This window comes from Lissotriton helveticus, chromosome 2_2 (assembly GCF_964261635.1).
Source record: "Lissotriton helveticus chromosome 2_2, aLisHel1.1, whole genome shotgun sequence".
In the NCBI taxonomy this organism is placed as follows: domain Eukaryota; kingdom Metazoa; phylum Chordata; class Amphibia; order Caudata; family Salamandridae; genus Lissotriton; species Lissotriton helveticus.
The window spans coordinates 494,765,101-494,787,765 of NC_136060.1; the positions used below are offsets into that span (position 1 = coordinate 494,765,101).

Genomic DNA, 22,665 nt, shown 5'->3' on the forward strand with positions numbered 1-22,665 from the left:
CGAATCATGTCTTACACTAAAAGGGACATTTCTCAACTTATGTTTTACAGGGATGGCACTCTCTTTTACTATAATCTTGTGTTGGAAGTCTCTAATTCTTCCAAGTCCCCCGGAGAACACACTTGGAAATTTGTTTGTCAAGTCTTCTAGATCAGGATTATCTCTCACCACTCAGACTTGCTTAGAAGAACCAGGTCTAAGTATCATTCCAAATTATCCTTGGTAGAACCATCCCAAAGTGTTCAACCCTCGTTGTGCAACATATACTTTCTTTTGTATTTTCCCACCCTTAAATTCCATAATGTCTTCAATATACCCAGAGAGATGCATTTCACGCCCTTCATAATAGACAGCATTACGATCTGGAGGAATAAGAGGTCTCGTAGGCCAAGTTTGGTCATATAAAACTTGAGTGAAATGTGAGCACCAGAATCAACTAAAGTTTCAAAATCTTGTCTCCAACTATGATCTCAACATAGGGATCAACACACATTTCAGGATCTCCTACTATTACCTCACTGTTGTACAACAGATACCATTTCACCAAGTTCTTTAGTGAGAAATTCTTCATCATCATTGTATCTCTTACTGTCCACTACACATTTAACTGTTGAAGATTGAGGAAAAGACTTGTTCTTGTTCGTTTGACACACTTCAACAAAATGTCCTATTCTATTACCGATTCTGCATGTAACAAACTTCGCTGGACGTTTACCATTTCCAAAATGTAATTTGTAACCACATCTAAAACAAATTTTACTCTGTGGAAAGAACGAACTCTGTTTTTCACCAGATCCAGAATTTTGTTTGTCACTTTCATTTTTGCAATATTTTTCTGTTTTTTTTTCCTTGTCAATATCCTTCACTTTAACAACAGATACTGGTTCATTACATTTCCCATCCAATTCCTTAGCTGAAATTTGTGATGTTTCATTACTTTCTGCAACTCTTATAGTTTCTTCTAGACTAGGATTTCCCAATGACAGAAGCTTTTGTTTTATGGATTCATCAGAACAGTGACAAATAAATTGGCCGCAAACCAGGGAAGTTTTTGAACTGACACTCTGATATTAGCCTCCTTAAAGCTGTAATGTAACTGTCTACATCCTCATCTGTATTCTGTGTACATAAAAAAACTTATGGCGAAGAACGACAATACTAGGTTGAACATCAAACCTACTTTGCAATCTTTTTACAGTGTCTTGATATTCATCTAAAACTTCCTGGTCAACAATAATAGGTAGAGGAAGATGTTTAAAAATGTATCTTCCTTCAAAACCCAACGAATGAAGTAGTTAAAACTTTCTACGTTCTGCTTTAAACCTATTTGCACCTATTGCACCTAAGTAGGTTTCAAACCCATCGAACCATTGCTTCCATTTGATAGGCGGATTCCCTGATGTTTCTAAAACCGGTGGTGGTGGTGTAACAGCTTGCATGGTTAAGACTTAGTGCATATAAAATGACCTAAAATTGAATACAAAATATAAGATACTAAGAAAGCAAATTTGCTTGTAAATAGTAAACAGTTCAAAATATTTTAAATTTGAGGAATAGAAAATATTACACTCTACATGTGACTTTACAAATTTGATTTTTTAGGAAATATTTCAGGTAGGATAATTAAATAAATAAACTAATAAAAAATTATTTAGTGCTGTTCCCGAAATGTTTCATTTTCTTTATGCTTACTAAAATATATATATTTTTTAATATCTCAAAGCTTCATGATGTGCATAGAAAGTCAAAACGATGTGCGCTGTCATTCAATGTTTCAACACAATGCTGCACTGTTTCCCGATATGCGCTGACTCATCAAAACATAGCGCGTTTGAACGTTACTAAGCAACTATGTGCACTGACTTTCCAGGCTTTACGATGTGCAATGTGTTTCAATGTTTCAACACAATGCTGCACTGTTTCCCGATGTGCATTGACTCTTCAAAACACAGCACGTTAGAACGTTGCTAAGCAACGCACTTGACAATCACTGAAATGGATTCCACACCTTCCATTGAAACAGAGCGCGTCTAAACGTTACCAAGCAACGCACTTAACCATCACGGCAATGGACTCTACGACTTCCTTTGAGTGCGTTCCATCTCTTTCCATTATGTGCGTTCCACACTGTTAACAAATTAATCCACGTTCTTTCTCTCAGGATGTTTCTTTCACTGCGACTCAATATTAAGTTACGTGCGTTCCACACTCGTTTGGCTACGTGAACACGCACTCGTTGGTGAAACGCAAAAGCTTATGCGGTCCACATGTCAACTTCCATTAGACTGATGCGTTCCAGCAATGCGTTTCACCGACACACGCAGACAAACTGACCTTGCTGAAATGCACTCTGCTTCGCTATGCTCACATTTCTTTTTGAAATCGCTGCCTTTTCCTTTTTACAATCACCGACAAAACTCCCGATTTCGTCGTCATGTGGCAAAAGCTTGGTGACAGCTTTTTGATAAGAGGGTGGCAGGATGGATTACACGGGTTTGAGTTGATGGTCTAGCAGTCCCCTCGTCGCCATCCAAAGTGTAGTAAATCGACACAGGAACCAAGTAAGTGGCAGCTTTCTTTATTTCAATAATGCTGGACCATCAAAGCAGAGCAGCGGCAGCTCAGTCCAATAGGTGACTCCAACTGTCCGTCTTAGAACGCAAACTGGAACTTTGACCAATAGAAGTGTCACCAACAATAAAGGTTCTTAAACAAGCATAGATCACTACAGAAAGGTATTTAGCATTACATAGGATACAACGGTTTTTGCCTTTGCACTGTAATAAATAAATGTAAGAATGAGCATTTATTAGTCCCATGCTCAAAAAACCCTTTAGTTAGCACTCCTAGGCTGGTATTTGACAAATATTCATTCCATCGTATGTAGATCTCAGAGCTTTTTAATCCTCGCTGTGCGTTGAAGGAATATTTGAAGTTGAAAACCAACCTGTACTTTTTAATGATGTAGTATGAACGCAGTAGTCTAACAGCAGGCTAGCAGTTCACGGACTACATCTGATTCTGATTCAAAAAGGGGGTGGTGATGGACAGAGTATCTGAGTTAATCAGAACACTCCTACCCAGTCAAGAGATCAGGGCTTGATCCATCACCGTTTTTTAGCTCACTGCACCATCCCAGTTCAGAACCCGGCCAGTGCATCATGGGAACAGGGCAGACCAAACTACCAAGCCAATTCTTTACTGGAAAGGAAACAAGCTTCCGGGGACCGGTTTCTGGCATTACAGCCGTCTTCGGCCCGGCTTGCTTGAACTGGGATGGTGCAGTGAGCTAAAAAAACGGTGATGGATCAAGCCCTGATCTTTTGACTGGGTAGGAGTGTTCTGCTTAATTCAGATACTCTGTCCATCACCATCCCCTTTTTGAATCGCTTTAGCCACCACAAGTGTGGAAGGGTATGCTCAGACATGAGTCCCTTGCTCACTGCACCATCAGGATTCAAGCAAGCCGGGCCGAAGATGGCTGCAATGCCAGAAACCGGTCCCCGGAAGCTTGTTTCCTTTCCAGTAAAGAATTGGCTTGGTAGTTTGGTCTGCCCTGTTCCCATGATGCACTGGGCCAGGGTCAGACTAATTTGCATGTAGCCAGGTTCTGAACTGGGATGGTGCAGTGAGCTAAAAAACGGTGATGGATCAAGCCCTGATCTTTTGACTGGGTAGGAGTGTTCTGCTTAATTCAGATACTCTGTCCATCACCACCCCCTTTTTGAATCGCTTTAGCCACCACAAGTGTGGAAGGGTATGCTCAGACATGAGTCCCTTGCTCACTGCACCATCAGGATTCAAGCAAGCCGGGCCGAAGATTGCTGAAATGCCATAAACCGGTCCCCGGAAGCTTGTTTCCTTTCCAGTAAAGAATTGACTTGGTAGTTTGGTCTGCCCTGTTCCCATGATGCACTGGGCCAGGGTCAGACTAATTTGCATGTAGCCAGGTTCTGAACTGGGATGGTGCAGTGAGCTAAAAAACGGTGATGGATCAAGCCCTGATCTTATGACTGGGTAGGAGTGTTCTGCTTAATTCAGATACTCTGTCCATCACCACCCCCTTTTTGAATCGCTTTAGCCACCACAAGTGTGGAAGGGTATGCTCAGACATGAGTCCCTTGCTCACTGCACCATCAGGATTCAAGCAAGCCGGGCCGAAGACAGCTGCAATGCCAGAAACCGGTCCCCGGAAGCTTGTTTCCTTTCCAGTAAAGAATTGGCTTGGTAGTTTGGTCTGCCCTGTTCCCATGATGCACTGGGCCAGGGTCAGACTAATTTGCATGTAGCCAGGTTCTGAACTGGGATGGTGCAGTGAGCTAAAAAACGGTGATGGATCAAGCCCTGATCTTTTGACTGGGTAGGAGTGTTCTGCTCAATTCAGATACTCTGTCCATCACCACCCCCTTTTTGAATTACATCTGATTCTGGTTCTTAAAAGTACTTAAAATGGCACTCTCATGTGCAAATGTTTCTTGTTACAGTTTTGCGTTCTTGGACTGTATGCGTCTCAAAAACCCCCTTTACATTCCCAACACCCGCCATGAAAAGCTGACCTGGACTTAAAACTTCCAACTTCCGCCTCTCTTCTTTCTAGTGACCCTCTCATTCTTTTACACCCTCTGCGCTCCTGCTCTCTCTGAACACAGTCTATTGTAAGTAACTTTTATGTTTGCATGAATCTCTTCATTTTTGCTAAGTGCCCATACTTCATTTCAAAGATCGAAGCCTTCTTCTTTGAAAGTAATATCCTACCAATATCTAATCTCCCCTAGCTTCTCTATCAATCTCACCTGTCTCCTGCAAAAACTCGCATATTCCCCCAACTAGTGATCACAACTGAATCCTATTAATATATTCTGACACAAACACTTGAAATGGTTCCCTTTAGAGCACAGGACCAGTCCCAGTAACCAACAATATCCACTGGAATAACCACTAACCTTGGGTTCTGCAGCTACGTACTGCCTGCGGTAAAGCGCTGCAATGCCTCATCAGGGGCTGTAAGTGCCATATAAATGCAATGAAAGCACACTAAGTACCATTATTGTCACATTTAGGTTTGCTGGCATGACATAAATATGTGACTAGCTTCCATTTCAGTAATATTTTAGGGCATCTTCTTGTGATGGCTGTATAAGTGCATGCATAGAACTCTGCAACCTAATGCATGTGCTTCCATGTGGTACAGCACTTAGAAGCCCCATTGCCTATGTCGCACTGCAGAACATTGTAAATAAACACCTATACATAATCTTTGCACATTAGACTTACCCCAGCCCAAACTTCAAAGTTTGAATCTTCTTGGCCCGGCCTCTATAGGCCAACGTGCTACTAGAATAGAGGAAAGAGCTGAAGGCTTACATTTCTAGCAAGCTTTTGGTCACATTGATGCTGCAGGAAATACCCTCTTTTCATGATCAGAGACAGAGCTGGTCATTTCTGCTAACTGACAGGAACAGACAATCAGATCTTGCTATTCGTTTTGACCCTCAACTACAGTTACTTCTGGACCAATACAGACGGCCTGCTGTCGTCACCAGGTGGCTTGAAAATACCCACCTCCAAACTTGGAGTCATGTAAGTGCATTCTTTAATTTCCACCTGGGCTCAGGCTCATCAGTGTTTGTATTTTTACCCGATGAAACATATACACATGCCACGAGAATCGTACATAAATATGTCCACATCATCTAAGTTGGATGAAAAACACTGTAAAATGGAGTTAAAAAACCGCAGCATCCCCAAGTGCTACATACGATAAATGTTAAAACGGTTTGTCAAGGTTTTTTCATAAGAAATTAGCTGTAAAAATGTTAATTTGTGAATGCACACACAGGATGACAAGAGCTTTGTTCTATTTGGCTATTGCTGATTCTGCGGAAATTGAAGAGACCTGAAGATGCAACTCCAAGGGTAGTAAGTGGAAACTCACCTTTGAAAAATAGAGTGTAGTCTTTGTCCCTGGTCCAGATGTGGACGAAAGCATCGATGTTGGACTGTGGAATGCCACGCCATCCCACTGCCAGCTGGATTGGGTCACCATACCGCGTCCTGTTCAGGCGGTTCTCGTACATCCAGTACCAGCTGTTCCGGAAGAAATAGGTGTTGTACTGGTAATCGCCCAGTTCTCCGTTCGCTTTCTTCTCTCTCCACACCCAGTCAAACACTGTGTTGAAGCGGCCATTACACTTTCCTAAACCGAGGGAGGAAGAAAATATTTTGTTTTATAATTTATATTGCCACCTATTCTACTGCATTCATAATAAATTTGTCTCTAAACACTAGCCTTTCAATTCCTTAAAATACAAATTGAAATGCATGTTTTCAATATAGCGTTATAGCTTGCTGCAGTGGACTTTGCCTCAATTAAAGGCCTGAACCCAGGACTTTAAGTGGGCCGGGTCCTGCGGTGCGGAGAACCGGCAGTTCATCGGGCTCTCCATTTCTGCCCTCGAAAAAAAAATCTTAACTCAGCAGTAGGACCACCCTTCACTGCCTTTAAAGTAACTTCAAAGAGACTCTTGTAGTTCTTTCACAGCCTCATCATTTCAGAACTGAAGGATTTTCATAGTCTATAAAACGAAGCCATAGTTCTTGCTTATTTATCTTATGCAATTAACAGCCATTGGCAAAGCCAATAGGCCTGGTTTGTTGTAGGTGTAATGTTACTTGTTGTATTATATATGTGGATGCACTGACAGAAGCAGCAACATTTCAGGGAGCACAATATGTTGAGCACAGATTTTTTGTTTGTGTTTTTAAGCTACGCCCTTAATTACATTGACCATGCTCCTTTGAGAGAGACCCTCCACCAACACACACACACACCCTGTTCTTTTCATCTCACTTAAAGCCCTTCCCGAGTCTATGTTTTTCACTTGGCTGGAATAGTGCACTGTAGCTGGCTAGCTCATTGATGGTAGAAGTGACAATTGAAACAAAATCCAGCAGACACTACATTTTAAAATCTTTCTGGCTGTCAGATGCTTCTATCTCCCTTCTTTGACAGCTCTTGCTGTCCCTTCTAGTCAGTTGGCGCAAAGGCCATGGACCGGCAGGGGAGATAAAAGGGTTGAAGCAGACACACCTCCAGGCCCCAACAAAGGATTGTGGTCCCTAAAGGGTGCGAAAAGGACACTGTATTTGGCACTCCCCAGGTTACGTTATCCAGTATTTGGGTATCTTTCATAGATTCACATGCCTGAATCATTCCCCGTCGCCGAGGCGTGAGTCCCACAGTAATAATATATATAAAAGCAGTGCCTTAGAATAAAATTGTAGTAGACTGACAACACAGTAAGCCCAAAATGCCCAAAGCTTAGTAGCCTCTCTACATCATTATATGAAAAAGAGCTGAAAATAGCTCCAACCAATAAGATGCCAGCACCCTCTAGAACCTTCCCAGCAGAGGCAGTTCTCAGATTTTCACCGCACGTAGTGTGGAAGGGAGTCTCCCTGAGTGCCTACTCAGTTTTTCTTCTTTGTTCCTTCAGGATGTCTGAAAAGCTCTCTTCAAGGCTTGCAGGACCTGTGATAAGAAGAGGGTCCATGTAGATGACCAGCATAAAGTCTGCATCTACTGCCTACATCCTAATCACATTGTAAAGGATTGTAGGATTTGTCGAACCTTCCCTGCCAAGACCATCAGGGACAGGGAGGCAAGAGTTCTTTTATGGCTCAAATCATCTTCTACAGATGATGAGTACAGGGCCTCTACTTCCAGCAAAAGAGCCAGATCCAGAGGCAGCTCTTCTCCTGAGGGGAGGAAACATCATAAATCATCTCATAGAGCTTCAGAACACACAAGGTCATCTTCACCTCCTTCTGGATCACCATTATCTCCGCCTTCGGAATCTACCAAATCTACAGCTACTGAAACTGTGAGTAAAGCCCAGGTCAATATTCTTTCACTGGTGTCTTCTCACACAGTCTATGTGACTTCTTCTACTTAAAGTCCTTCATCTACGGTCTCTACAAAAGCTATAACCTCTCATATTGTGTCATCAAAAGTTTCTGCTTCTAAGAAAACTTCTGGGGTTAAAGTATCTTCTTCTGTCCCTCCTTCAAAATCACCGTCGACGACCTCGTCAACGTCAATCCCGTCGACGACAGTACCATCAATGAAGTCATCGTCGATAAAGAGCCCGTCGACGTCAAAGTTCTCGTCGACGAAGAGCCCGTCGACGGCAGTTCCATCGAAGAAGAGCCCGTCGACGAAGAGTCCATCGACGGTGGCCCCGTCGACGAAGGCCTCGTCAACGAAGAGCCCATCGACGGCAGCATCGTCGACGACAAGCCCATCAATGACACAGTCGGCTGTTGCACCTTTGGTCAAGACGCCCATGTCGACGAAGAGTCCTTTTGTGACCAAAAGTCCACCTGTGAGATCTTGGTCTGTGTTACCTCAAGTGTCTCAAGCATCGCCTGTTACGTACACCTATTTTCAATTTAAGACGTACCATAGGCAAATCTATACCAATATTTCTCCTTTGTTACCTTCACATATCTTGGACACATATGTAGAGGAAGAGGAATCAGATGACGATGAGGAAGAAGGCCTTTTGGGATTGCACGCCATCCATCAGAGTTACAGATAAAATGTCAGGAAGAGGATGAAGAGGACGACTTCCATGAGCCTTTTTACCAAGAAGACTTGTATACGCCTTATCATAGACAGTCACATAGGGTTCCACATTCGGAGGACACAAGTCATCTTCCTCCTTTATTAGTTCAGGATTTACAGGCCATATTGGACGACTATCGGCAGAGGTTTCCACCTACACCCTCTACTCCAACTGTACCTACTGTACCGGTAGTTACACCTCCGCCACCACCTCCGATACAAGAGCCTACCTCACCAAGACACCTTGTAGAGCCAACACCACAAGGAAATCAGGATACTTCATCATCAGATGAGGATTAAAGAGAGGAAGGCTAATTGCCTAATGATAATGTGCCTGGAGATCCTTGGGATGAATATGTAATCCCCTTGCCTTCGCCTCCTATACCGCAACCATTTGACTCACCACCTGAGGATATTAGCGGCTTTCATAATATCATGCAAAGGGCTGCTACGCGGTTTGAACTTCCGGTCACTATTGAGCAGTCTGATTGTTTTCTTCACGACTTTAAAGAAGGGTATAGGAAAATCACCAGGGCTATACCCATCATAGATTTTATCTGGAAGGAAGGTCTTAAGAATATGAAGACGCATGCCTCTATTCCTGCAGTCCTTCCTCGAATCGAAAATAAATATTGGGCACCACCAGATACTCCATCCTGTCTGGTGGGTCACCCGCGTCCTGATTCTGTAATTTCGCAGGCCGCACAACAGAGGTAAAAAAATCCATCTACCCCAATAACAACTCCACCAGATACAGAGGGCAGACGATTGGACTTGATAGGCAAAAAGTTCTCCACCAATGCTGCATCATCCATCAAGGCAGCTAATTCTCTGGCAATTTTGGCACGTTATGACCGCCAGATGTGGTCAGAGTTATCGGAATTCTTAGAGCTGATACCTGAAGTTCGTCAGAAGGAAGCACGAAGGATAGTGCTCGAAGGAGAACGGGCTACATCAGAAATCATTGACTGTGCCTTAGATATTGCAAACATTAACTTTTGGCAGCTAGCAGGAGCTGCTGTTCTCAGACGCCAGGGATGGCTCAGAGCAACCTCTTTTAGACCTGAGGTACAGACTAAAATATTAGATATGGCTTACGATGGCGAATCACTCTTTGGTAATCATATAGATGACGCTTTATTGACCATCAAGTCAGACACGGAAACGGGTAAGTCGCTGGGTACCCTGCAGTTTAAGAGAGGATCTTTTAGAGGTCTTGGATTTTCCTCGAGGGGAAATTACCACAATCAGCAAAACAGACTATACCAATCTCAATATAAACAGCCTTATTACCAGTCTTCTTACAGGCAATCATCTTGTAGCAAATTCTCTCGTCAAGGCGGACGTCGACGATCGAGCTATCAAGGCCGTGACTTAAATAAACGACAATGAGCTTTGCCGGACCCCAGTCAAACCATCTCCCCTCCCTGTGGGCGCGAAGATCTCAGCCTTTTTCCAACAATGGCAGACCATCACATCAGATTAGTGGGTCCTCGAATTTGTTCAAAGAAGGCACACTCTGGAGTTCTTAAAGAAACCACCTACGACCCCGCCCAAGGGTCCCCCTTCCCCTCGTCTTCACTTACTGTTCAGAGAAGCTTTAAACATGTTCCGCAAGAATGCGATAGAAAAAGTTCCAGTCTCGCAAAAAGGGAAAGGATTCTACTCTCGATTCTTTCTCATAAGGAAAAAATCGGGGGAGTGGCGCCTGATTCTCGACTTTCGCAGACTCAACAAGTTTCTGAAGAAACAGAGATTTCGGATGGTGACGTTAGCAGATGTGTTGAGCTGCCTCAACGAAGGGGACTTTATGCCTTCTCTGGACTTGGAAGACGCTTACTTCCATATCCCTATACATCTCAAACATCGCAAATACCTACGATTCACGGTGGCTGGCGTCCACTTTCAATTCAAGGTGCTCCCATTCGGGCTGAAATCAGCACCAAGAATATTCACAAAATGCCTAGCTCCAGTCTCTGCCACACTGAGGTCTCAGGGATTACAAGTCTTACCATACCTCGACGATTGGCTGCTCAAGGGTCCATCAAAGCAGGCTACGAGACCAGCAGTAAAAAGTTCCCTTCATCTATTCTCAAATCTGGGGCTTACTCTCAATGCCAACAAGTCACAGTTGCAACCCCTTCAAGTTCTAACTTTTCGTGGAGCAACACTAGACACCCAACAATGCAAAGCGTTCTTGTCACAGGATCGCCAGAACAAGTTACAAAGTCTGGCAAAGTTAATTTCAAGAAAAAAGTCAGTTTCTGTCCGAACATTCGCTTCTCTTCTGGGGATGTGCTTTTCGGCGATCAGTTTAGTCCCGCTTGCAAGACTCTGGATGAGACCGCTGCAAGAAGAGCTGCTCAGACAATGGCAGAAGGCCGAAGGGTCATTCGACGATTCCATAAAGGTGACCACACGACTGATACAGGCACTGGAGGTCAAAAAGAAGCAATCTGTCTCCGGGTCTCACGTTCCTGGCCACTTTCCCAGAGTTTGTCTTGACCACGGACGCATCTATGGTGGGGTGGGGAGGACACCTCCAAGACCTTCAAATTCAGGTACAATGGTCTCAACAATATCAGCAGAAGCCCATCAACCGTCTTTAACTGAGAGCCATTTTTCTCTCTCTCCAAGCATTCCTTCAGAGAATTGCGAACTCCTCAGTGCTGGTGCGTACGGACAATACCACCAGCATGTATTACATCAAAAAACAGGGGGGGACGAGGTCTCTCTCCCTATCGCAGGAAGCTCAAGAGATGTGGGAGTGAGTTATCAAGCATGGCATAACCCTCTGAGCGCAGCATGTCAAAGGAACTCAAAATTCTTTAGCCGACAACCTCAGCAGATCTCTCACAGGTTGCCACGAGTGGGAGTTAGAACAAGAACAGGTGAACAGGATCTTCCGAATGTGGGGCACACCAACTCTAGACCTGTTTGCAACGCAAAAGAACATCAAATGCCTTTATTACGCCAGCAGGTTTCCTCAACTGGGATCAACAGGGAATGCCCTGTCCATGCGATGGTCAGGGATTTATGCATGCGCTTTTCCCCCCGATACCATTAATTCTGAGGGTTCTGCAAAAGATGAAGAGGAAACATTGCAGCCTTACCATAATTGCTCCTCGCTGGCCAAGGCAGTATTGGTTCCAGGAGTTACTTCTGTTGTCACAACAACGTCCGATTTTTCTCAAACCAACACTCTCCATGCTGACAAGGGAGAGAGGTCAGATTCTACATCCGGATCCACAATCGCTTCACTTGCACGCCTGGCTCCTGACTTCTTAGAATTCAAAGATCTCAGAATTTCTCAGGACTGTAGAGATATTTTATCTAAAGCCCGCGCTCAAAAGATACCGCTTTAAATTGAAAAGCTTCTTTCATTGGTGCGAAACAAATGTTGTGCATCCACTTCAGGCCCCACCAGAGGATATCCTTCCCTATTTACTATCACTAACTAAAGCAGGTCTAGAATTCTCCTCTATCAAAGTCCATTTCGCAGCGATTTCTAGGTTCAGAAAGAGTTCTAACAAGCCATCACTCTGTTCTTCGTCACTTATCAAACAATTTCTAAAAGGGCTATTTCGAGCTTTTCCTCCAATTCGACCTCCACCTCCAGAATGGGATCTCAATACAGTTTTATCTCAATTGATGAGGAGACCTTTTGAACCAATTCACAAGTCTGAACTAAAAATTTTAACCTGGAAGGTGGCTCTTTTATTAGCTCTCACTTCAGCCCGGAGGGTTAGTGAAATCCAGGCTTTCACAATTTCGGAACTTTTTCTACATTTCTCCAAGGATTACGTTACTTTGCAAACAAATCCAAAATTAATTCCTAAGGTACCGTCTCAATTCCACCTAAACCAACCAGTAAAGCTAAAGTCCTTCTTCCCCGATCCTGTTACACCGGCAGAAAAGGCTTTGCACTCTCTTGATGTGAAACGTTGCCTGAAGTTCTATCTGCAAAGAACTAGGGATATAAGGAAATCTAATCATCTGTTGATCGCTTATGGTCAATCCACAATGGGACAAGCCGTGACAAAAGCAACGGTAGCCAGATGGTTATCTTCTGTCATACAATTTTGCCATGATAAAGCCAACAGGCCTTTGCTCAGAAAGGTGAGAGCACATTCCACCAGAACTATGTCGGCTTCTACAGCCTTATTTGCTGGGGTCACACTGGAGAACATTTGTCGTGCTGCGACATGGAAAAGTGTCCACATGTTCACAAAGCACTATTGCTTGCAATCTGCATCGCAGGACTATGCAGCTCTGGGACAAGCTGTTCTTCAACATCTCCTTCATTAAGGTTAGACTTTTAAATGTCTCTCTTATTACATTTATGATGTATGAGTATAATCATTTTCAATGTAATGTTTCTGGTTTTTAAATACGGTTTCTTAATATGAAGTATGTTACCTGGCTATAATTATTTCATTTCAGAAGGTTTCTGCATTTATATATATTTACGTATTCTACTGCTCTATAAACTTCCAGATGTGTGGGGGATATATAGATTTACGCTTTGTCTCCCACCTTCCGCAAACGACATTATTAGGCTTACTGCTTGCTATTCTGATTCAGGCATGTGAATCTATGAAAGATACCCCAATACTGGATAAGAAAACAAGTTACTTACATGTAACTACAGTTATCCAGTATTGGTAGATTCACATGCCTGAATCATTCCCCGTCGCCGAGGCGGGAGTCCCACGGTAATAATATATATAAAAGCAGAGCCTTAGAATAAAATTGTAGTAGGCTGTGTGAAAATAATTGGGGGGCACTACCAACCAGAATATAAGATCCTTAAGTATTTGCCCGGCGGTGTCGCCTCTTGAACCCACAAAGTAGTTAAACTATTGAAGAGGCAGGCGCTGGAGACTGGAAGGCAGGAAACAAGGTTTTTATTCTCTCCGGAGGAGAACACAACGAAACGGACAGAAGGTATCGTTCTGAGGTGCTCTAACTGCATCCCTGAGGCCTGGCCTCTTATACACACGTTTATCTGTTTATTGCATGTAACACATTCTCGTCGATACTTTGATGTACGGAAAGACATCCTCAGAATCCCCCCCTTCCCAGCCCGTTCCCACGCAAGGTTACAGTGGAAGTCCCCGCCCCGTTCACAACAGGTGATGATCATCGCGCAGCTGGATATTCCGCAGATTCACGGAGTGTGTGGGGTTCGATCGGATCTCGTGGGATGGGGGGGCTTTGATCATCTCGGGGGTCCTTTGAGGAGGGAAGCTTTCTATTGTACGGGGAGGGGCAAGGGATTGGTATCGGCAGAGCTGGATGTCGGCCTGGGAACGGGGAAGACAAACGGGCACACGGGGAAAAGGGGTTTGCATCAAAGGGCCGGGGATCATAAATGGGAAGAAGGGAGGTGTTGCGCTGGGAACAAGACGAGGGCCTGGGGCAGAGCAGCGCCGAAGAGGGGTTTTATGATTCGCGGCAGGTGCGGGCAGGGGGGTTGTCAGCGAAGCTAGGAGGGAGAGAGAGGCGCGCTGGCCCTCGGCGAGAGCAGGGAAGCCATGGTGCCCAAAATGGCGGCTGTTTTACGCGCACAAAAAGGTTAAGGAGAGCAAGAGGGCGCCGATAATGTTGACGGTCTCAGTCCAACTTTCAACAGTCCCCCCTTTTCAACATATCTAGCCACCTTGCTTTACTCAATGTCAATTTTCATCAAATTACAATGCTCTCATATGTTCGCTTCCAATGTCCACAGTTTTGGGAAAAATACAACTCGCACATAAAGAACACATAGGTGGTAAACATTGAATTCCTAAGCATAGGCCACATATTATAACTACGGGAATCAGGATAATGGTGAGCAGTCTCCAGCCCCAGCTTTTGACGGTGTCCCAGAACCAACCACCAAGCGACCATTCTTCTTGCTCTTGGTGAACTTCCGAAGAGAGTCTGTGAAGATGTTCGATGGCTTTGTACACTGAGGGTGAGTTGTCCGGTATGTATGTACAACAGCTGGACCCAATAATGCGGCATGCTCCTCCACGGTCCGCCAGAACCACATCTAGAACGAGGCGGTTCTGCAGAGCCACCAAACGGACCGCTTGGAGCTCGGCAGTGTTGTTGGCAAAGATGCCCGCTGTGATGTTCATGGTTGTCTCGACTGCCTGAGTCAAATGTCGGATGGCACGGCTGTTTGCCATCGGGCCCCAGAGGGGGACGAGTCCTTTCATAGCATCGAGGAACTGTGCCCCTGTTGAGTCGGCTTGTTCAATGTCTTTGGCTCGTTTTTGCCGATGGTGATTCGCTGGGGCTACATAAGTAGGAGGAAGGACGAAGGAGATGTAGCAAGTGCCCCCCCAGCCTTTGGGGAGCCAGGTGTAGGCCTTCGTGCCGCAGATGAAATACATGTTTGGGGATGACACAAAGGAAGGTGGATCCGTGGAGTCCAAAGTTCTGGTAAAGCGGCAAGCGCTGCGACCCACCAGCTGTGTCCCAAGTCCTTCTACACACATGTGGCCTGTGACGTTGATGACCGTCAGGGCCACAGTCAGAGTGGCAGCCGTTCGTTTCCGCAGATAGGAGAAGGTGGGTCTGGTTGGATTGTTGAACACCTGCATTTCGATTCGTTCTTTAGCCGGGATGTCCATTTGGTTCGAGTCGCTGGGGGTCAGCGGGCAGAAGTGTGTCTTTGTCTTGTTTCGCCCGGCCCCGTGAGAAGAATGTGCTGCAGTTCTGCTGGAGGTGGCATTGCCCGTATAGCTTTCTTGCAGGAGGATCAGCCAAGCGAGGCAGGAGCCGTGGACAGAGAAGGGTGAAGGGATGAATGGTATTGAATGTCCAGTGGCATGGGGTAGCAACCCACAGATCCAGCAGTTGGTGGTATTGGTGGCAAGATTGTGCTGGTGAAGTAGCTGCACGAAAGAGTTGTTCCAAAACTCCTTTCGCCTCTCTCTTAGTTGAGGAGAGAGCGAAATTAGATAATGTTCCTTCATGGTGGTAGGCTGAGCAGTGGTTAGGAATGTTTCGTGAGCAGGTGCGTGTTCTTCCATAATCCAGAGCGTAGTCATGAGGAGAAAACAGAGGAGGATTACGATGAAGAGTGCAATTGTCTTTGAGCTATGGAGTCTGTCTATTCTCGGATTTCTGTAGTGGGTATTTCCTGCTGTCTCCGTCGGCTTCTTATTTGGCGCTTCCATCATCTTCTTATCTGGCGCTTCCATCATCTTCGTCTTCAAGGTGCTCGGTAGTGGGCAGGACCACAGACTTAGTTTTAGCTTCTCTCCAGGTAACCCTTGGTAGTTTGGGTCACCGTTCTGAGATCCTTTAACCTAGTCCGTGGCCTACTTAGCCGAAGCTCCCTCCTTTCGACGCAGGAAATACCCTTCTCGAGATGGCACAGTGGGGTCAGGATGTTTTGAAAGTTCAAGTGTCTCAGTATCAGGGTAGCAGTTCAACGATGGTCGGTCCTGGTTCATGAGCTCTTCTTGGGTGTCGACGGTGTCTGTCGTGGCCAGGGCTGGAGAGACCTTTTTGCAGTGATGAGCGTGCAGCCAGTGTTTCTTCCCCTCCACTCGAAGTGCGGTCCGAGTGGTGATCAGCACTTGCCAGGGGCCCGTCCACCGGGGTTCCAAACTCTTTGATCGCTGAAAATTTCGGATCAGCACGAAGTCCCCCGGCTGGATGGCGTGACCCGGACCCCTGGAAGCATCGGGGATGGCCTGCTGCACCTGCTGATGAAGGACAGACAAAGTTTCAGTCAATTTGTACAGATAATCAGACATTAGGACATCCGGAACGTCATGAATGGAAGTTGGTTTCGGGGCAGACCAGACGCTCATGGGTCGACCGAAGACAACTTCATAAGGGGTTAAGTGATGTCGGGTGGGGGTAGAGCGCATCGATAGCAATGCCAATGGGAGGGCGTCTGGCCATTTCAGGCCCGTAGTAGCCACTATTTTGGCCAGTTTAAGCTTTAGTGTGGCATTGTGTCGTTCGACAAGCCCAGCAGATTGAGGGTGGAAGACTGCGTGGAATTTCTGTTTAATACCCAGCCCATTTAGGATGAGCTGGATAACTTTGGCTACAAAGTGGGGGCCATTATCACTCCATAAAACACGACAGAGGCCATAACGGGGGAAAAACTCCTTTAACAGAACCTTTGCAGTGGCCATAGCGGTGTTGTCACGGGTTGGATATGCTTCCACCCACTTGCTAAATGCGCACACCACGACGAGTACATATTTCAGGCCTTGGCATCTGTCTAGCTGGATGTAGTCCATCTGCAGGACTTCAAATGGGTGGTTTGGGACCCCAAATCCCCCCCGGGGTACTACAGTTCCTTTCCCGGGGTTGTGTTGCAGGCATATTAAGCATTGTTGGACCAGGCGTTTGGCGGAATCTGGGATCTTGTCATTGTGCCAAACCCTGGAGACAAGTTCGATCATGGGGGCTGATCCTATGTGGGCAGGGGAGTGTGCCATGGTTAATATGGGAATCAAGTACGAATCAGGTAGCAACCATCTGTTCGTGTCTTTTGTCCGCCAGCAGCCTTCATCGTCTTTCAATCCCACCCGTGTCCATTCAGTCAATTCGTGTTGTGTGCTAGCCGTTTGTATGTCTCTAATTGTGTCCTTGGCGTCAGTCCAGTTTTCTGCTTGTGACCTGGTCACGTACATATGTGTTGTCGTTCTATTTTCAGCTGTCGTTCGGGCGGTGATGTCGGCTAGTGCATTTCCCTGTCCAATAATGTCTGTCACTTTCTTGTGTGCCTGGCATTTGATAACGGCAAGTTTGTTGGGGAGGAGGACAGCTTCGATTAAGGCGGAGACTAAATCCCCGTGCAAAATGGGTGTGCCGTGTGAGGTCAAGTATCCTCTCTCCCTCCAGAGGAGCCCAAAATGGTGAACCACCCCGAAGGCATACTGGCTGTCAGTGTAAATGTTCGCTGTGGTTCCTGTTGCCAGGATGCAGGCTCGCGTCAAAGCAATCAGTTCCGCTGCCTGGGCAGATCGCTGGGTGATGCGGGCTGTTTCTACTACAGTTCGAGCCGTGGTGACTGCATAGGCAGCGGAAGTGGTACCATCGGAGAGTTTGATGCAAGAACCGTCCACCCACAACTCCCCGTCGGGGTCAGGGAAAGCTGTGTCTCTGAGATCGACCCTACTCCTGGTCTGTTCGTCCGTAAGAGTCACGCAGTCATGTACGGGGTGCACATTGGGATCGTTCTCTGGCAAGGGTAACAGAGTTGCTGGGTTCAGTGTGGTGCATCTTTTCAGGGTGATATGGGGGGCAAGCAAGGTCAGTTCGTATCCAGTCAGTCATGCACTCGTCAGATGTTGTGTCTTGGTTTGGTTCAGGAGGGTGTCGACTGCATGGGGTACCAGTACCGTGAGGGAATTCGAGAGTACAATCCCCTCACTCTGTCGGATAGAGACTGCAGCAGCAGCTACAGCTCGAAGGCAGGCAGGCAAGGCTCTGGCGACAGGGTCAAGAGTGGCAGAGAAGTAAGCGCACTGTCGTTGCTTAGGGCCGATGGCCTGGGTCAGGACAGATAAAGCGCACCCCTCCCTTTCGTGAGTGTAAAGGGAGAAGGGCTTTCTGTAATCAGGGGTACCCAGGACAGGGGCTGAGCAAAGGGCATCTCGCAGTTCTGTGAAGGAAGTTTGACACTCAGGAGTCCAAGGGAGTGGGAAAGGGACGTCTTTGTTTAGCAGAGAAAGCAGTGGTTTTACAACGAGGCTGAAGTTTGGTAACCATTGTCGGCAGAAGGAGGTGAGGCCTAATAGGGAGCGAACCTGCTTCTGGGTTTTAGGGACAGGGGTATCTAGAATGGTTTGGATTCGATCAGGGGTGAGTTTTCTTCCATCTTTGGACAAAAGGTGGCCTAGGTAAGTGACCTGGGGTAGGCAGAATTGCAACTTCTTCTTGGAGACCTTGTGGCCATTTTCCGCAAGGAAGTGCAAGAGTTGAATGGTGGCGGTAACCGCTAGAGGGGTGGTGTCGGCTGCCAAAAGGATGTCATCGACATATTGTACCAACACCACCCCGTCGGGTAACTGGACTTGGTCTAGTTGTCTTTTGAGGGCCTGGCTGTAGATGCTAGGGCTTTCCGTGTAGCCTTGAGGCGCTCGGCAAAACCTATATGAGCGGGCTTTTAGGGTAAAGCCGAAGAGATATCGGCTGTCTGGGTGGATGGGGATGGAGAAGAATGCGTTCTTGAGGTCGATGACGGAAAAGGTGGTGGCAGTGGATGGAATCAAGGTCAGGATGGTGGTGATGTCTGAGACCACAGGGTACTGGGGTACCACCACTTTGTTGATCTCTCGGAGGTCGATGATGAAACGGTATGCTTTCTCATCTCCCTCTCCCTGCTTCTTGATAATGGGCAAGATAGGGCTGTTGCAAACGTTGCTAACCACTTCCTCTACCACTCCTGCGTCTATCAGTGACTGGATAATCATTACCAATGCCTTCTCGCCCTCTGGCGATATCCGATATTGTGGGAGTTTTGGGAGTGTTGCGTCTGGTCGGACAGTAATGTGCACTGGGTCAATTAACATACGCCCTACGTCCGAATCCGCTTTGGCCCACAGATACGGAGGTAGAGTGTCAAGCAGGGACGCGTCAACGTCGGTGATGGAAAACATGTGTCGGGGGGAACAATGTCTAAGCAGAACGGGGTTGTCGTAAAGAAACACTCGAACTCCATCTTGAGAACACCTAATCGTCGCTCGGAAGTGTTTCAGTAAGTCAAGTCCCATAATGGCGTCAGGGCTATTGGAGGAAAGCAAGAACGTGGTGTCGGTGGTGTTGTTTTCTACGTCAAAGAGAATCGGGGCAGACAAAGGGTTGGTGGAGGGCGTTCCATCGAAACCTGTCGATGTTATGAGTGAGCCAGACAAGGGTGCCCTTGGAATCAGTCGTTTAGATAACGCACTACGTGTTGCGCCAGTGTCTACCAGAAATGGAGACTTGGTACCCAGGACCTTAGCAGTGACATAAGGGCCCTGCTGGTCAACATAGAGCTCGACTGGATCCCTCCCTCGCCCTTGGCTGTCCTATGCGAAGGTGTGAGTGTCGTCATAGTCAGATTGTTGATATTGGTTCTGCCTGGGTCGGTCGAACGTATTTGGTCTGTTTGATCTGTCATTAGTTGCGTCATTTGGGGGCCCTCGTTGTTGTCCCTTAGGTCTCGGTCCATTTGCTACATCCCTGGGGTCTTTGTTTCTGATCATTTCCAGAAGAACTGGGCACTGGGATTTCCAATGGCCAGTCCCTTTGCAGAAAGCGCACTGGTCTTCTCTAAGGTCTGTGCGTCCACTGTAGGAAGTCAGAGTGCGGTCCTGGGGAAATGTAGTCTTAGGGACGTTTGTCTGGTAGTTTCCCCGGTATTGGTCTCGTCCTATAGTCACCCCTTGCAGTTTGGCAATCATCACCCTCTCTTTTAAGTCCTTCTTCTTTTTCTCTGTCGCCCTATCGTTTTCATTTTTCTGATGCTCATAATATTGGGCCATTTGGAGAATCGCTGTAGGTTTGGAGGCTGCCCAACTACTCTCGCTGGCCTGTAGTTTCTGGGAGATTTCCGATGATAGGCCCTTAACATAATTCTGGACAAACAGATGGTGTCCGGTTGCAGTGGTCATGTCCTGACCGCTGTAATCGGAGAACACCGTTTCAAACCGGGAGAAGTATTCCGATACATCCTCCTGGGGTTTTTGGCGACAGGCTGTTACTATCGACCAGTCCACTTTCTTTTCTGGGATTAGGGTTTTTAATTTCTCTACGATTTTATCTGGGAGGTCTAGAATGGATTTCAACGGCTTTTGTCCTGGTCCCCGTTGTTTGTCCAGGTCATCGAGTTGTGACCAGGTATGTCCAAACAGCTCAAGGTGGTCGACTTTCCGGATTTGCTTCCACACATCAGCTGGTAGACATAACCCGAAGAACAAGTCGATGTCAGCCAGGGTCATGATCGTTGAACCCAGGGCTGTACCCAATTCAGTATAGAAGGCAGTGGGGTTTTTACGTAGGTCTGGTAGAGATTTCCGGAATGTCAGTATCTCTTGCCGGTCCCATGGCTGGTAGACCCAGTTGTATACTACCCTTCCCTTCGCATCTTGGTTGTTTGCATCATCGTGAGTCCCTGTACCCCGAGGAGGAACCCAGTAAGGGGCAGCCTCACGTATCGGCATCATGGTGTTAGATTGCTCGGTTGGTGGTTCGGTCACTACGGGGGCTGCGGATTTAGCTCCCGGCTTTCGTTCAGTGAGGTGGCGGAAAACCTCAAGCGTACGCGTAAGGAGGTCCGACACATCACACTCGCCCTCATCCCCGATATCGACCTTCCGGTACAGAGTCCTTAGGCTCTCGGGACCTTTGTCTCGATATCGGTCCTCGTATGCATTCAAGACATGATAACACAGTCGTACGGTAAAATGTCGTCTGTGACTCCCTGTATACGAGCTGAACATATCTGTGATGTACTCTTCATCATCCTTCCTTTCTACCAGTGTCCTTGCTATTTTGTCGATCCCCGCTCGCTCATCTTTGTCTAGTCTGTTTGTTCTTGCAGGGCCAGCCCCTCGAGTCTCATGGTCGTCTAACGTTGTTGTTGATGCGGGTTTTAATACAAGGGGTTCGGCTGGCACAGAGGCCATTGGGGCCGACGCTGTGGCGGTACCTTCGTTTGTACCTGGGGGTGGCGCGTGCTGCGCCACGGGTTGAGAAGGGGCATATGGAGGGGGCATGTAGATGATAGGAGGACCTAACAGCAGGTCCTCATTGGCTTGTCGTTTCGAGGGTAAATCAGGGTAGAGCATGGAGGGGGTTCTAACCGGACACTGGCTTGGCGTTTCCATTTCTAGTTTCTGTTTAGCTTTCTCTCTTTCCTTTATCTCTTTTTCTAGTTTCTGAGCAGCTAGGTGGGCTGCTTTTCGCAGCTCTTTTTCCAACCTACTCTCAGTTTTCTTTTTACGTTGTTCAGTTTCTTTTCGCCACATGCCGAAGCTGTCAAGCATAGTAGGTGTTGTCTTGTTTTTACCCAGGGCAGTTTCTAGCGTTTTTATTTTATCATCATCGAAGGATCCTATCAGGGGCCATTGACTTTCTTGACCCTTTTTTGTATATTTATGCCATAGTTTACTATAGGCTATAGCGGTCAATCCATGCTTCATGAACATGTCCTTATTAGGGGTGCCTTCCAGTGGGGCTGGATGGTCCATCTCTAATAGGCGGTCCGGGCTAAACAGGCTACTAATCAGTGGGGAGAAGACAGACATGACGGCTCGTAACGAGGGACTAAAAAGTCAGCACTGCCTATCTTATCACTAGGTGCAAAGACTGGACAGAATATTTCTATTCTACGTTGTTTGCAGGCAGTGAATACCTCATGGATCAAAAATAACAAAAGACCAATAAATAACAATGGGGAGAATGAGCAGGTCCGCAAAGATCTGCGTTACCTACCCTTTTCACTATCTGCAAAAAGGGTGGTCTCTTCCCTGTTTGCAGACAGGGAATCTCCAGGAAACAATAGTTTTGCGAACAACAGTTCAGTTTCAAGTGATTATTGAGTGGGGGAGAAAAAATAAGCACGGCTGCTGCCCTACCTATCCTCCACTGCTTGCAAAGAGAGAGCCCGTTGTTTCTCCGTTTGCAGACAGTGAATCTCCAAATAAATAAAAAGAGCAATACTAGTATTTTTAAACAAACAAGCAATCAAGCAATTATTTCGCGACTTTTCGTGGTTACACGACCTTACCCGGACCGCATGGACAGTTTCCTGTCTTCCGAATCCAGCGCCCGATCGTCCTCTCTTCTTCGTTATCCTCGCGGCACTCCTGATGGTTCCCAGTCAGGACCGTAGATCACTCGAGAGAGGTCTGTTCGGAACCAGTGAAGTTCGGATGATCGGCTGTCAGACGAGGGTCTATCGGACAGACGCGTTCCCGATCGTTGCAGTCGTTCACTTTGTCGTCAGGACCTCTCCCACTGGATCCATGGGTCGCTGATGGGCCCCACGCTTGGGACGCCAATTGTGAAAATAATTGGGGGGCACTACCAAC

General features: G+C 46.6%; 2 protein-coding genes across 5 annotated transcripts in view; one reads left to right on the plus strand and one right to left on the minus strand.

Moving 5' to 3' along the window:
* The window catches only part of LOC144821568 (E3 ubiquitin-protein ligase TRIM39-like), a 1,056,022-nt gene that overhangs the window by 264,012 nt on the left and 769,345 nt on the right, over positions 1-22,665 (plus strand). The window lies entirely within an intron of this gene.
* LOC144821567 (matrix metalloproteinase-21-like) overlaps positions 1-22,665 on the minus strand; it is a 413,645-nt gene that overhangs the window by 90,096 nt on the left and 300,884 nt on the right. The window contains exon 6 of the mRNA XM_078678754.1: positions 5,936-6,196. Coding sequence (XP_078534880.1) covers positions 5,936-6,196 — 261 coding nt within the window. The remainder of the gene's footprint in view (positions 1-5,935; positions 6,197-22,665) is intronic.